This window comes from Histoplasma capsulatum, genomic scaffold (genome assembly GCF_000149585.1).
Source record: "Histoplasma capsulatum NAm1 scaffold_7 genomic scaffold, whole genome shotgun sequence".
NCBI lineage: Eukaryota > Fungi > Ascomycota > Eurotiomycetes > Onygenales > Ajellomycetaceae > Histoplasma > Histoplasma mississippiense.
The window spans coordinates 1,021,167-1,035,639 of record NW_001813976.1 but is presented as its reverse complement, the minus strand read 5'-3'; the positions used below and the strand labels follow the sequence as shown (position 1 = coordinate 1,035,639).

Sequence of the window (14,473 nt, the reverse complement as noted above, 5' to 3'; positions counted from 1 at the left end):
TGAGGCGGGGCTGAAACTGGCCAACACCCCCGTCGCCGTCGTCCTCGTCCTCGTCCTCGTCCTCGTCGTCGTTGTCTGTCAACACATCGGACAGCGGGGAGAGTGGGCAGAAGCTGTGGAGAGAGCTGGCCGGTATGGGAAGGTTGCCCACAGTTACACCCAAAAAGATGAACAACAGAACTACCTACAAATCGAGAGAGGGGAGGGGACGACAAAGTGGCTGATGCTGGTTATATTTATGACCATGGTTCTTATAAGGCAACTCCAAGAGCCAAACTAACTGACCACCCCCCTCCCCTTCTCCCCTCCAGCATCAGACAGAGCAGCCGCCCTAGGAGCCCTCTCAAGGCTCCCCAAGCCCTCTCAAGCCGTGCCTACAGGATCAAGAATCGGCAGCCAAGGCTAGGCAGGCGGTGGCCAAGCAACCTACCAAGTGATTCATGGGCCAGGATAGGCGGGCGAGGCACATGGCGGGGTGGGAGCGATGTCAGGGAGTGGATCCGCATCGGGAGAAGCATAAGAACGGGAAATGACACTTGGAGGAGCATATTGACCCTCAACTGACACCCGACTATTCCTCAACCGGCGTCCGACGCAAGGGCGTCTATCTCGACGGTCGATACGAAACAGCGCTGAACTGAGGTCAATATCAGTGAATAACCGCGATTCCTCGGGCCCATTTTTCACAAACAGAGCTTGGACTGGCAGAGTCAGTCAGCCGCCGTAGGGTTGGGCTGGATATCGACTAGGGAGTTGAAATCTCGGCCGATTGAGATGCGATGATGCACTGTAAATAATAGCGCCTTGAGTCCGTGGTCGGTTAATCAAGCAACAGTCAGAACCCCGTTGGTGGTCGAATACTATCTATCGTCTTTGTTCTGAGCGTTGATTTATGAGACAAGTGATACTGCGAATGAAATTGTTATGCAAAAGGGAAAAAAGAGAGAAAAGAAGATTGAAAACCAAAAAGCCGAGAAGAACTATTCCAAATGCGCCCTATCACATCAATTCTTGTTTAGCTAGCTCTATCCCTGTCCTCCCATGATGGGAACGTACCCAGGCTATGTACACCGACGCTCTAATAAAAAAGATTGAACAAAATAAAAGCAAAACCAGCAGGGAACCTTGAGGAAAGTAGAAAACCACCGCCAGTGCGCCTATCACATCATGTATCCTCGCCCACGAGGCCAAAGACAATGAATCAAAATAAAACCTCACATCCATGTCCTGAAGCACCCTTTTTGGCCGAGTACAGAAATAAGAAGTGAAAGGAAAGAAAGCAATAAAGACAAATTGGCGGTGAGAAAGTGCATCATAGTAATGTACATTCGCACAACCTCTTTCCCCCTGAAATAACCCACTTGTCACCTACCCTAGGTTCCCCGCCAGGCGGACCGCTTTTTAGTCTTCGTAGCTGCCGTCGCCGTATCCCGGGGCTTATCCTTCGATTCCTTGCGCTTTGCGGTGGCCAGAAAGGCCTCCTCGGGCGGCTCATTCTCATCCCGCTCCCCAGCTTTCCGTTTTCTCCCATTCGCCTTGCCAGCAGCTTTAGGGCCAGCAGGGGCGTATTTAGCTTCAAGATCATCTAGGAAAGCCGCGGCCCTGCTCTTCTGCCTCTGGTGAATCATCGCAGCCAGATCATCCAGACTATCATTGCCACGATTATACTTCGCTTTCTTTTCCCCTTCCGTTTGCGCCTCGTTCTTCTTGCCGTTTAGTTTCTCACCGATCCCCAACTCCTCCCCAAGCTCCTCTGCCTCCTCCGCCTCCCTTCTCGCCCTCGCAACCCGCTGCGCCCGCTTCTTCTCCGTCTCCCGCGAATACTTCGGCCAATCCTTGACCTCCCCCGCCGCAATCGCCGCATTGATAACATCGCGAAACCGCCCATCATCATCCAGCACGTTACTCAACATAACCTCCTCATACACCCTGTCCAAATCCCCCTTCCACCGCTCGTATGCACCGAGCAGATCCCTCCGCTCCTCTTCAGAACCCTGATACTCGCATTTGATCTTGTCAATAGCCTCACCGCTGATGACGGCGGAGAATTGCTCGCGGAAGAAATCAACCCAGCTGAAGTCATCGTCGTCGAGATCGAGAGATTCGGCTGTGTTTCCTGTTGTGTCGTAGCGGCGTCTGCGGCGAGGGTCGGACAGTACGGCATAGGCGAACGCGACTTCTTGGAATTTTTTGTGGGCGGTTTCTTTTGAGTCGGGTGGTGCTTTATCTGTTGGATTAAGTAAAAGGGTTAGCGTGTGTGAGTGTGTGTGAGTGTGTGTGCGCGTGTGTATGCGTGTAGCAGTAAAAAGTTAACTAGTAGACTTCCTGCCTCCGGCATATATGCTTGGGTGGAGATCATGGAGGTTATTTTACCTGGATGGTGTTTCAAGGCTTGCTTCCTGTAGGCTGATTTTATCTGATCTGCCGTCGCCTTTTCTTCCACTCCAAGTACTTCATATGGGTTGATTGAGGACGGTGGCGCCTCCGGCACGACTTCATCGGTTTGCGACCCCATGGCAAGCAAGTCTATTTTCCGGCTCAAGTATCGCGATTGGACACCATCAAGGTATCTATTTCCCTCCAGATTTGAGAGACAGGTCGATCAATTCATAGCGACTTCGTCCCCCTTTAATCCAGATCTTCTGGTCGTTCAAAGGATCCTCTTTATTTAAATCAATTTAACACGCGCCAGCGCTCGGAATGCGGAATATTAGTTCTTCCGCTAACTAGCTCACTGTACTGGTGCCAAGGCCAATGACGTCTATTGCATCTTGATCTCAACATATAGTTGCGTTGCTGCGAAGACAAAACTAATAGACGAAGCAAGCTACATAAAAAGACACAACTAACTCACTAGGTATTCAAGCCACCCAAATGTCCAATAACTGCTACAATCGACTACCTCTCAAATCTCTCAAAACCTGAAAGAAGAAATATATGCCCCTCCAACGATGACCAACCCATCCCTACCCCCCACCCCGCTCACCTCCCACACCAATGACCACCAAGCCCACCTCCACTACCTCCGTGCCTGTCTCTCCCTAGCCCAGCAGTCCCCACCAAAACCCACAAACTTCCGCGTCGGCGCCATTCTCCTCTCACGAACACCCCTCTCCCCAGATAGCCCACGAACGTACAACGACACAATCCTCTCAACCGGCTACACCCTGGAGCTACCAGGAAACACCCACGCCGAACAATGCGCCCTGGCAAAATATGCCGCAAGACACGGCGTGACTGATGAGCGGATCGGCGAGGTTTTGCCACCGCCTCCTTCCCCTCCTCTTCCTCCGCAAAGCTCAGGGCCAGGGATATACAAAGCCCCAGAAGGCGAGCAGAAGAATATCATTCTTTACGTCACCATGGAGCCGTGCGGGAAGCGATTATCGGGGAACATGCCGTGCGCTGCGCGCATTGCTCAGACGAGACGTGCGGCATCGTCATTTCGGTAATAGCCAGGAGAATCACCATGCCGCGTCCGTCGGTCTTGAAGCTTCCCAGGGCTCCGCTGCAGGTGGCGCGAGGAGAAAGTCTGGCATTGGCAAAGTGTATTTTGGCGTTAAGGAGCCGGGGACTTTTGTGGGGCAGTCGGTGGGTTGTAAGATGTTATATGAGGCAGGGGTGGAGTGGGAGGTTGTGGAGGGGATGGAGGAGGAGATTTTGAAGGTGGCGATGGCGGGGCATGAGGAGACGGGAGAAGAAAAGGGGGTGGGAGATGAGGAGCGTGGGACGAATGTTGATGATATTTCGGAGGAAGAAAAGAGGAGGCAGGCTGCGTTGCCGCGGAATCCGAAGAAGAGGATAATGGAGGCTGATATTTAGGGGTAAGCTTTCTTTTTCCTTTTTCCTTGGTGGTTAATAGTGGGGTTGAACATGACGCTTTTTCATGGGATGATATATAGATTTGATGATTGAATCCCTAGAAACAAAATCCCATAAATTGAATACTACTTTATTTTAAATAAAAGACTAGCTCTCGTATCTTCACCAATAACACCACAACGATACTGTAGAGATATACGGAGGATCCTCTCAAAAGTTTTCATTAGCGCTAAGAATTTAAGCTATAATATTGTTATCATTCTCAAGGACCTTCATTCCCAAACACCTTGAGATTTAGGCTATCTTTAGTTAAGCTGTAGTGGTTTATTCAGGTGCCACAGGCATTAATCCCCTTAGAACCCAGCTGTAACTCTTGTTAAGACATGAAATGGAAATACTTAATGCCGGTTACAATATTACAACTTAAATTCTTAGTGTTAATCAATACTTTTGAGGATCCTCCGTAGAGATGAAAATGTTATGAAGTAGCGCCATCTCTCGTACACGGGAGGCGTCCGAATTGTGGAAAGCCGAGGTTTCTGTTTGCTGTTGTCTTTGTGGTGATCCCGCCACTGCTGCTTCTGTTGCTAATGCGTTGTTGAGGCTTACGAGGACGCCTATTTACCAGGCTGGGATGGACTAATATCCGATCGTTTGCAAACCAGTTTCCCAGCCGTGTTTGCGAAGTAGCAATCTGTGTCGATGGGACATGGCAAGCCTGCAACCGTTGCCGGCGCATTTGGGTCTCGGCGTACCAGAGTATGATTTGGTAATGGTGGGAATGGGGACGGCTTTGGTGGGATTTGTCGTATTTTCACTTGCGCCAGGGTGTTCGCATTTCTGGATGGAAGCGCCAGGGTGGCTATAAACTGGAGGTGGAGGAACAGCAGTAGGCCAGAGAGGTATCTTGATATTGATGATGAATTGGGAGACATTTTGCGAAGAGAGAGAGTGTGTAGCAAGGTATATTCTGTAATTGAGATTGTGAGACTTGGTTTGATTGACTGGGCCACGGCCAAATGTATTGGAAAGAGAGACTGGGAGATGGAAATGGTCTGGACGTCCTTTTTAATCAGAGAAGCGATTGGGACAAAAGTGAAGGCCGGAAGGGAAAAAGGAGAAAACCAGTCTGAAATATGAAGCCGTTAACGACCAGAGGAAATTAAACGTGGTACAGGTGAGGTGAGGCCAGCGTTGAATCAACCATCTCACAATCAAATATCGGGATATGTGTATCACTGCTTAGCTGGCTCGCTGCACGCATAGAAAGGAAGAGCAAACCCAGAAGAAATCTTAATATATGGCATAAGGTATCGCAGAGATAGGAGCAAACTATGCCCGCTAGACTGATGGTATGTTATTGTCTAGCATCCATAGATCTCGACTTGAGCAGCTTCTTTGTTTGTCATTAGTATCGGTTATCCGGTACCTTGCATCCTGCACCCTGGAAATCCCTAATGGGATCATGCAAGTCATGGACATGGTGGATTCGGTGTCCATTGGAATCCAGATCAAAGTGAGCTTCTGTGAACCCGATGAAAGAAAAGGAAATGCCGCGAATGAATCGCGCATGCCTGCATCCTGTGCCAACCTGAGGAAACTAATGAGCGCATTATCATACGTTTATGCTCCTGCAGCCCCGCGATTCCAGGAATCCATTGGAATCCCTTCTCATCCAGCGAATGATGCAGCAATTGTTGGCGATATCTAGTGGTTGGGCACAAATGTCGTCACCTGACCACGCGTTTTGGACGCAGATCCAACAATGCAATAACGTGCAAGAACATCGGAAAACTTTGTATATTCATCCCCAAAATGATCCTCCAACGGATCGAATTAAGGCCTGCGTGGTTAAAAAAGCGAGCTATACATAAACGTAAATGGGTAAACACCCTATGAAGCAAAAAAGCAGCTAGGAACCCTTCAAACATCCAGACGCCTACCAACCTTGGAACCAACATCGCATCTTCATCAAACCCGCACCATGAACTCATGGCGGATACTAATCATCATGACTCTCTCCCCCTCACATTCTATCCCGCCTTCTGCCACAAGATCTCACCCACATTTTTCACCTGGGTGAAAATGGCTGCAGTCGATGTGCATCGCCTGCGCCTTCGGCCAGGATTCGAATGTATGTCCATTTTCCAAAATTGCACTGTTCATAGCTGCACATATATTTACATATACACCACAAAAATTATAAACCCGCAGGTCAGAACATCTGCTTCTATCTCAACCACCCCATCCAATTCATCTGCGCAGCCGGCATCATCGTCGCGCGAGACGAGCAGGAACGCCGCTCGATCCTCGTTCTCGACGATAGCTCCGGCGCTTGCCTTGAGGTTGTGTGTTCGAAGAATACGCAGGATGATCATAGTAATACCAATACCATCACCAACACCAACACCAACACCAACACCAACAACAACAACATGGACAATACCACACCATCCCAACCCACCCACCTAACTTCCGCCACCAAAAAGCCGCTCAACATCACTCCGCTGCTCCCAGGCGTCCGTGCAAAGCTCAAAGGCACCATCTCCTACTTCCGCGGCATGTTCCAGCTCTGTCTCGAGCGCTACGAAATGCTGCACAATATGACTACAGAGGTGCATTTCTGGGATGAGAGGACGAGGTTTCGCTTGCAGGTTCTCTGTGTGCCGTGGGTGGTGACTCAGGAAGAGGTGGAAAAATTGAGGCGAGAGGCAGAGGAACTTACAGCTGCGTCCGCAGCGAGGATAGGCGGGGTTGGGGATCGTGATGTTGATTTAAATGCGGATGGGCATGTTGTCGCGAGAAGAAGGAAGGCGGAAAGGGAGAGGGAGATGGAAAAAGATAGGGAGCGGAGGAGGGTGGAAAGGGAGGAGAGGGACCGTTTGAGGATTGAGAAGAGGTATGAGAGAGAGGAGGTCGTAAGGGAGATATTGGCGAAGAGATGTCGGGAGAAGAGCGTATTAGTTGGTAGGAAGCAGAAGAAAGGAAAGTGGCTCAAGAGGCTTGACGTGTGAATGAGTGGGAATGAGTGGGAATGAGTGGGAATGCGGGTTGGATGTGGAGATATATGGTGAGATTATCCGCAAATAATAATCAAGGAATATTTCGTCATATCGCTAACTTTTCATTGCTACAAAGTGGAAGAAGGGGAAAATTGAAATAACCCCAAAGGAAAAAAAAGAAAAGTTCGCCGGAAATTGTACATATGAGAAAGCAAGCAACGTGCGTACCGCAATATATTCATCGAAACAAAGGAATAGACAGACACCTGGCAGAAGGAAACCCAAGAACTCAAGAATCATCCACCGTGGTGCCAACTGCTGCTAGTCTATTCGTCAATACCCTGACCAACTTTTGCAGACACCAGCACTCCCGTAGTCATCATAATCATCTTCACTGGTTGCCCGTTGAAGATATTGCTGAAGTGTTTTCTAATGGAATTTTCCTAGATCCTGGGATGCTGGGTTGAATATTTGGTGGGTGTTGACCTGGTGCTGCGGATTTGCGTTGATGATCTTGGAGAATGCTGGGGCATGACTACATTCTAGCTTATATCAGTCTATCAACATCAAGAGGATACGCTTGGCTTGGAGACAAGAAGGTGAAAGGAGGTATTCCATCAATTAGTCGGAAGCGGGGGCGGACTGACCCGAACATTACTGCTACCAAGGGCTATGCAGATGGCGATCACCATAAAAGACCGTCCTGGTACAATCGATATAGGGTGACTGAGCAATAAGTGGATGCTCCATGCTATGCGTTCTCGCTGTGGTGTGATAGATGGCATGAGTAGCTACTTTAAGGTATATTGAAATAAGCAGCCATAGCAGGCAAGTAAAGCTCTAACTCATTATATCAAGCTCGGGAAGATCCATTAGCTGAAAGTAAACCGGAGTGGCGGTCAATCAAAGAGAGAGCGGTTAAACCTCGACTAGAATATCCAGTTTCAAATGTTCGTACAGTGTATTATTCCAGAAAACATTTCAAGAACATAGTATGTTCTTGGTTAACTTTAAGAGAAATACTTTCTTCTTCACGGGGAGTTAAAGAAATGAAGAATAGAAATGCACAAAACTTAGCAGATCCAGATGTTGCCAGGCAGGGTGAGAGCGCAATGCTAAGGACACCATCACCTCGGATCTATCAGGACAGATCATCTCGAAGCTCCTTAGACAGAGAGGAGAACGATTCGACGGATTGGAGGCGGAGGGGAGTGCGAAGGGAAAGCTGCCCGGCGTGAAAAGGGGCCAAAGCCATCAGATACTTTATCTTCCTTTTATGTTGGGGAATATGTCACCTTGAGTTCGTTGAAATCTATTGTACAGTACATGTACTTTCCTTCACCTGGGAATGTTTCAGGAATTCATTGTTGAGATGCAGAATGCTCCGCCTCCATGATTGCCTGTAAAATACTAGTATGATCTGATGGCATTCCACGAACTATTTATTTTATGAACTGCCCGAGGAAGTAAACAGGGAGAACTGATTGAAGCAATTGGAAATAGAACAATTGGAAATTAGGTCATCGCTGACAATCCGGAATTACTTGCCTCGTTCTCCTTGGGAATAAATACAGTACAAGCAAGAAAAAAGCCAACTTCCATGTTTGAGAGATTATTTCTTTTTTTCCTTTCTTTTTTTATTTTGTCATTTTTTACTCTTCTTATTTCCCGTCAGGCAAGTAATTTGTTTTTGTTCAAGCAACCACGAAGCGGTTAGTGTCACTTAGTGAAGCAGGCCCCTCTGTTTCTCCCCTAAATGTAATTTTGCGGGTCATCGTCCTCATCGTCGTCGTCGGATTCTATCGTAGCCGCGGTCGGCTGGGGGCGACGCATGGTCGGAGCCTCACTTTTCGGAAAACGCATCCCCTATACAAATACATTGTTAGATATTATTAGAGAACTTCATTCTAAGCGAATAACAACCGGGGAGTAAGAGGACGGGGAGGTGGAAATAATAAATTCTTCGTACGGGGGCTTTCGCAAAACCACCACGGCTGCCTTTGCCTCTTGTTGGACCTGTGTTGCTGCTCGCTCTGCTCTGCGCCGTAACAACCCAACCCTCCCATCCACTACGCATAGTGACGGATGGTGACTCAGCAGTACGGATATGGGGATTGCCCTGGGGGTCAAAAGCAGTGAACTTAGCGCCCTCTCCTTCATGCGAAGTTTCGGTAAGCAGGCGTCTCCTCGGCTGTTCCAGCCAGACACCTCCACTAGGAACAGAAAAGTTGTCCTCGTCACTATCGACGTCGTTGGTGTTGGAGGCTTCGGCAACCGAGCCTTCTTGCCAGTACATGTTATGAGCGAGAGAATGGCCTTGAAAAGAGGGGATGGTGAAGTCGCCTCGTTGGCTCTGACCGAAAGTGGTCGAAGCGGCGAGGTTGGCTTCGTCCTCCATTGTTTCCGTTAGGTCCTCAGAGATGGGCTCCCTTTCTAAATGGCCCTGGACGCAATTTTTGCACCTCTAAAACGCCATACGATCAGAGCTAGCCAAATAAATGCACCTAAAACGGACTCAGAAGGCAAAAAAGGAGAAAGAAATCCGAAGTAGTCAGCTTACTGCATTATCCGGATCATGACGCTGGTTTTTGCTAAAGAATTCCAAAGCCATGGTCGTGTCACAAACACAGCAGGTAAGCTCGACAACCTGGCCAGATATGCAATTCATACAGCCGGCGTAGATTTGCCCACTGATGCCGTTACAGCCTGTTTTTAGCATCCCTTTGGAAAGCTCTTCAAGTTGGCGTTTCGAAAACGCAGACTGTTCCCGTATCTTTTTACACACTTTGCACTTTATCCTATTACGTGTAAGATAAGACAACTATTGGTATATGATATTGACAGAATCAGAAGTGATTACCACTTACTTATTAGGAATTTTAATAGACGAGAGACTATCGTCTTCTTTAGCATCATTTCCCCCATCATATAAAAAGCGAGGCAGGAGCTTACCGCTGGTTGTAGGTAACATAGTCAAACCCTTTTCTTGGTGCCATGGTTTTGGGGCTTCAGGGTGATGGTTTGATGCACGTCGATGGATGTGGGAAAGCAGGATAGAAAAGAAAAAGGGAAGCAAAGCAGAAAGTTTTGAGACCAAACGCATATAGACCTGCAGAATCTAACTGGAATTGAGTGAATATTCATGTGGATGGAGTTCTTGTTGTCGTGCTTGAGTCCAGGATAGGTGAAGTTGAGTTGCTCTTCTCCAAAAAGGGAAACAAGAGAAGCGTGCGGTAGGCCTCCAAGGGGATCTATCTATCTCTTATAAACATGTTGTTATCTGTTGACAACAGTCAAACAACCCTCACAGCATCTGACCTAATCTTCAAAGATTGTTGCTTTGCCTGGATGGTAGTCTTATGCAGGGAGCCAATATACATATTCCTTCAATGGAGAGAAGTGAGATCTGTTTTTTTTTTTTTTTCACTGCAAGAGATGAAGGAATCATCACTATTCTCTACCTTTGGTGCAGGTAGGCTCCATGAAAGACAGATGATAATGGACAGACCCTGAATCCATAACAGCCAGCAGGGAGAGATATCTATCAATACCTCCTGGAGGGGAAAAAGTTGCAGAAAACACCCCTCGGACATTCACTGTCTACTTGTCTCAACTGTCCACTGATACAGCCACAAGGTTGAAAGCTTGTCAAGTCAACAGCAGCGGCTTGATTGAAAGGTAGATATAGGAATGGAGGTGTGAAGGACCTGCAAGATAAACAGGCACAGGACACGGATAAGCTTCAAGAGTCGTTCGCTAACATCCCGCCCTTGAAAAGGATGAAGAGATGGTTAACCATTATTTCCCCAGAAAGAACAAATTATATGACGACTGGGGTTGGGGATCCAGCAGCTCGCAACAGGACCGGCACCGTGTTTAAATAACCTAATATGGCTTTGTTTTTAAGAGGTCGAACGACGTAAAATCGTCATGGTCGAAAACTTGCTGGCGTCTGTCTTGGCCATCACTGCTCCAAGACACCGCAACAAAGAAGGCGGAATAGTAGAGTTCTGAAGAGACACGCAGACAACGGCTGTGAATGGAGTATAACAGATTATTGCTCAGGTGTTAACTACATATATGGAGCTGACAGAATTGCTCCACGATGAGCCGCTGACAAATTTCGTTTCATCAAAACTGCTGTGGGTCTCGGGAACAATTTTGGTGGCAAAGGCGCCATATAACATGCAGCAACAGGATATGTCAAGCGCATGCTTGCAGGAATAATAGCTCCAAGAAAATTTTCTACATAGACCTGGGAAGCTTTTCAGCGTGTTTCCAGACAATTACATATATACTCCGTCCTGTCTTTATATATATAGGGACGGAGAAATAAAAGTAGATTCCGAGTCGACCCACGAAAATATATATACATCGCACAACTGCCCAGTTCGTTAAAGGAACCAGCCTTGAAGTAACCAGCAAAGATTGTATCAGAGGAACCCTTCCTAGACAAATATTTCAAATACAACTGTGACTTGCCACATATTCGGGCTAATTTTCTAGACTTGAGGAATAACAAGCAACATCAACAGTTCTAGCGCCATCAAGTCCATTCGGCATCAGTCGTAGGGTGGCCAAGCCGATCATAATTTGTGCCAGCGGCTACCCCGAGGTAAATCGCGTTCCAAAGCGCGCAGTTCTCACTCAACTTCAAAGTTACCCAGTACGATGGGGATAAAGCGGCCGCATAACATCATGTAGTCCAATCCACGAAAACCGCCCAGGAACACCTCCAGGCCTGCCTCTGGTGAAGTCACTCCAGACGCCACGGTCATTCGCTAGAGAATAAGCTCCATGTTCACAGGATCAAACAACTGGTTTGAGCAGAGGAAGGGCGGGAGGAAGTGTTGATCAATTTCCCCAGCGAAATAGGATGGTGGTTATAGTATAAACCAAGATGTGTCTGTCAGGGAAGATCACTTTAACATTACTTTTTGCTTTGAGACGCATTACCACCTAGAAACATATAACACTTTTGTGGCATCATTCAGTGTCACAAGTATTATCCCCATTCGCCGAGAGGTTCTAGCCGAGCCATGCGGGCAAAAGAGAAACCAACGCCATGGGAAAACAGAAGCGCAATCAATCTGTTAGCTTTTAATCTGTTTAGGAGTTGCAATAGATTTCAATGCTATGGCCTTTTTGTATAGAACCGTAACAGTTCATCTATTGACAAAGTGTGGCAGTCTTAAAAAAGGTGAAAGATCTTTGGCGAGGTGGAAGCCATATCACTTGATATCCTAGGCTCTCTATAACCAATCCCTACCCCCAACACTTTGGTGTGAACATTTGTATCGTCTGAATCGATCAGCTTTCAATGAAAACGCCCCTGGCATAAGAAAAAGGCACCACTTAGGTGAAAGTGATTCTGCTGGCATATGTTTGTTTAAAAACAAGGAAAGCCAAGCAGGAGCTCGAAAGGGCATCTGGTCATCATTTGGGGAATTCGATTCACATGTCAATCAGTTCTGCATGGTTCGTAGTTTCAGTAGCCTGAAGCTTCATCAGTAGAGGACGCCAAATGATGACAACTCTGTTCTCATGCATTTGATCCAGTCAACTTTCCGTCGCCTCTTTTTCATACATAGTAATGCTCATAATGTGAACCATGTGTCTGCCGTCTGACAAGACAACTAGTACAGTGTGGGGATCGTTATGGTTTTTTATTTGTATTGAAAGTATGTGTGATCTCACTGAATTTTGGGGGAACGGCTTTTATCTGGCTGGGGCTATCGAATTTCTGTTGATAGCGGGACTGTCATTCGAAAGTGAGGTGAGAGGCATCAGGGAAAAGGGAATTCACCTCAAACAGGAGTAGATATCCCGAAAGCGGCCCGAAAAAGTATATTCACGGGAGTGGGATTTTGGATATGGGTCCCTTTTTTGGGTTCGGGAGCGGCCCGTTGACGGCTCTGCCGCGCGGAAGAGCGGTAAAGTGAAACCTAGCCAGCGGGCGCTTGGCCTGATCCGGCGAGGATTATCTATCCATCTCACCAGGAGTCCAGGACATAGGAAATAGGGGAAGAAGTTCGTTGTATCTGTGTTTGGCGACGAAATAAGAGAAAATAGAGTCTACCCACCCACCATTGTATGTTGTGACGAGCTTCGAAGGGTTGGTGGTCATCGCGAGATTGGGGCTGTACTTCCAAGATTCTCGTGTTTTCACCAAGAAGTTCCCAGCAGAGGAGAGAAAGTTTGAGGCAAAAGCCTTCATGGTATGAGCTAATGGGTGGCTGCCGATGAACTGATAAACCCGCCTCTCTCCCTTTTTTTTTTTTTCAGCTTCCCCCGATATTGTGGTGAGACTGCTGGATGAGACAAAAAAATGACGGCGTCATACGTAGGAAGCGCTAGTTCCCGGGAACCAGGCAATCGTAACTTCGCTTCCGAAGAGCCACTCTGAGGGGCTGGTTAAATTCATTCGAGGAGACTTTGAGGGACCGGTCTGATATTACGTATTGTGGATATATTTCATGATAGTGACGAATGACTTGAAGAATGGGAAGGGCGAGAAGTACGAGGATGAGTGATCCTGAGGCGATTGCTCAACGATCAACAAGGCCGATAATCATAGTCACACTGGAGCATAATAAGCACCATGAAATGTCGGATATAAAGCAGCATGGAACATCGAGTCAAGAAAGGTCAATGGGCATCGGGCACTGCATGAGGGACTCTTGATGCGCGCTGTTGCCGCCAGAGCTGGTCGCAGATGATTCGGAAGCTGCCTCCCAGGCTGGTCCCAGTCAGTCGGGTCGGACAAAGGGCAAGACGCTCGATGTTTTAGTTTGCTTTTTCTGATCCCCTTAAGGTGGCTTCCCATACGGAGTATTTTTCCCCCCTTTCCTGATATGCTATTACGTCTCCCAGGTCCTTTGCCCCTCCCAAGCGCTCCACTCGATCGTCTGCACCATCATTCATTCATCGATAAAATGGCCGAGCTAATGGTGAAAATTAGGGTTAGGGTCAGTTTCCGAGTTTTTAGGAACCACCTGTTTTACAGGCATGCCGTTCCTCCGCCACGACAGCAAGATATTAATCGTGCCGCGCGCACCCACACCTGATGTGGGTGCGCCACACCGTAACGATAAAAACAGCGTAATGAAATATCAACTTCTTCATTAATCAACCTTCAAATATTAATATATCATCACCACCATGACCAATAAGATGGATGATATTGAAAAACATATTCAGAATGCCATTGAAGTCTATAATGACAATCAAAAACAAAAAATCCTACCTCTGACATGCAAATTCAATGTTTCTTATCAATGTCTTCAAGTGAGAATCAATGGAAGAAAAACACACAATGCAAAGATTGCACTGAACAAGAAGCTTAGCAAGAGTCAGAAGAATGCATTGAAAGAGTGAATAATTTATATAAACAGAAATAATTACTCATCAACTGCAGAGCAGATTTAAGATAATGTGAATTTCATTTTCAAATATTATTATATCAATTTTTCAACCTTCTCATCTGTGATCAGTAAAATGTGAATTTATTGATATATACAAAATTTAAATGAATATAAAAGAATGAAGCAGAAGGCAATGAATCTGAAAAGAATTGTTGTAAAGAATATTAATTATATCAAAATATGATTTGATTATTTGAAAATTTTATTTTTAAAATATGCATTTCA

At 46.9% G+C, this 14,473-nt stretch overlaps 6 protein-coding genes across 6 annotated transcripts; 4 read left to right on the top strand and 2 right to left on the bottom strand.

The window, feature by feature from the left end:
* Positions 1-1,373: 1,373 nt before the first annotated feature.
* Positions 1,374-2,515, bottom strand: HCAG_05948 (predicted protein; the record flags this gene model as incomplete). Its single annotated transcript, XM_001538293.1, has 2 exons — positions 1,374-2,227; positions 2,374-2,515. The coding sequence occupies 2 exons, from the start codon at positions 2,513-2,515 to the stop codon at positions 1,374-1,376; spliced, it is 996 nt and encodes a 331-aa protein (XP_001538343.1).
* A 436-nt stretch (positions 2,516-2,951) lies between these two features.
* Positions 2,952-3,822, top strand: HCAG_05947 (conserved hypothetical protein; the record flags this gene model as incomplete). The annotated part of the gene is made up of 2 exons (XM_001538292.1): positions 2,952-3,400; positions 3,456-3,822. The coding sequence occupies 2 exons, from the start codon at positions 2,952-2,954 to the stop codon at positions 3,820-3,822; spliced, it is 816 nt and encodes a 271-aa protein (XP_001538342.1).
* A 709-nt stretch (positions 3,823-4,531) lies between these two features.
* On the top strand, positions 4,532-5,533 carry HCAG_05946 (predicted protein; the record flags this gene model as incomplete). Its single annotated transcript, XM_001538291.1, has 3 exons — positions 4,532-4,581; positions 4,924-5,004; positions 5,200-5,533. The coding sequence occupies 3 exons, from the start codon at positions 4,532-4,534 to the stop codon at positions 5,531-5,533; spliced, it is 465 nt and encodes a 154-aa protein (XP_001538341.1).
* Positions 5,534-5,907: 374 nt separating this feature from the next.
* Positions 5,908-7,370, top strand: HCAG_05945 (predicted protein; the record flags this gene model as incomplete). The annotated part of the gene is made up of 4 exons (XM_001538290.1): positions 5,908-5,956; positions 6,037-6,740; positions 6,961-7,044; positions 7,272-7,370. The coding sequence occupies 4 exons, from the start codon at positions 5,908-5,910 to the stop codon at positions 7,368-7,370; spliced, it is 936 nt and encodes a 311-aa protein (XP_001538340.1).
* Positions 7,371-8,576: 1,206 nt separating this feature from the next.
* HCAG_05944 (predicted protein) lies at positions 8,577-9,820 on the bottom strand (the record flags this gene model as incomplete). Its single annotated transcript, XM_001538289.1, has 4 exons — positions 8,577-8,690; positions 8,794-9,267; positions 9,385-9,622; positions 9,777-9,820. The coding sequence occupies 4 exons, from the start codon at positions 9,818-9,820 to the stop codon at positions 8,577-8,579; spliced, it is 870 nt and encodes a 289-aa protein (XP_001538339.1).
* A 4,165-nt stretch (positions 9,821-13,985) lies between these two features.
* On the top strand, positions 13,986-14,257 carry HCAG_05943 (predicted protein; the record flags this gene model as incomplete). Its single annotated transcript, XM_001538288.1, has 2 exons — positions 13,986-14,197; positions 14,242-14,257. 2 exons carry the CDS (start codon positions 13,986-13,988, stop codon positions 14,255-14,257), a joined length of 228 nt encoding a protein of 75 aa, XP_001538338.1.
* Positions 14,258-14,473: the final 216 nt, after the last annotated feature.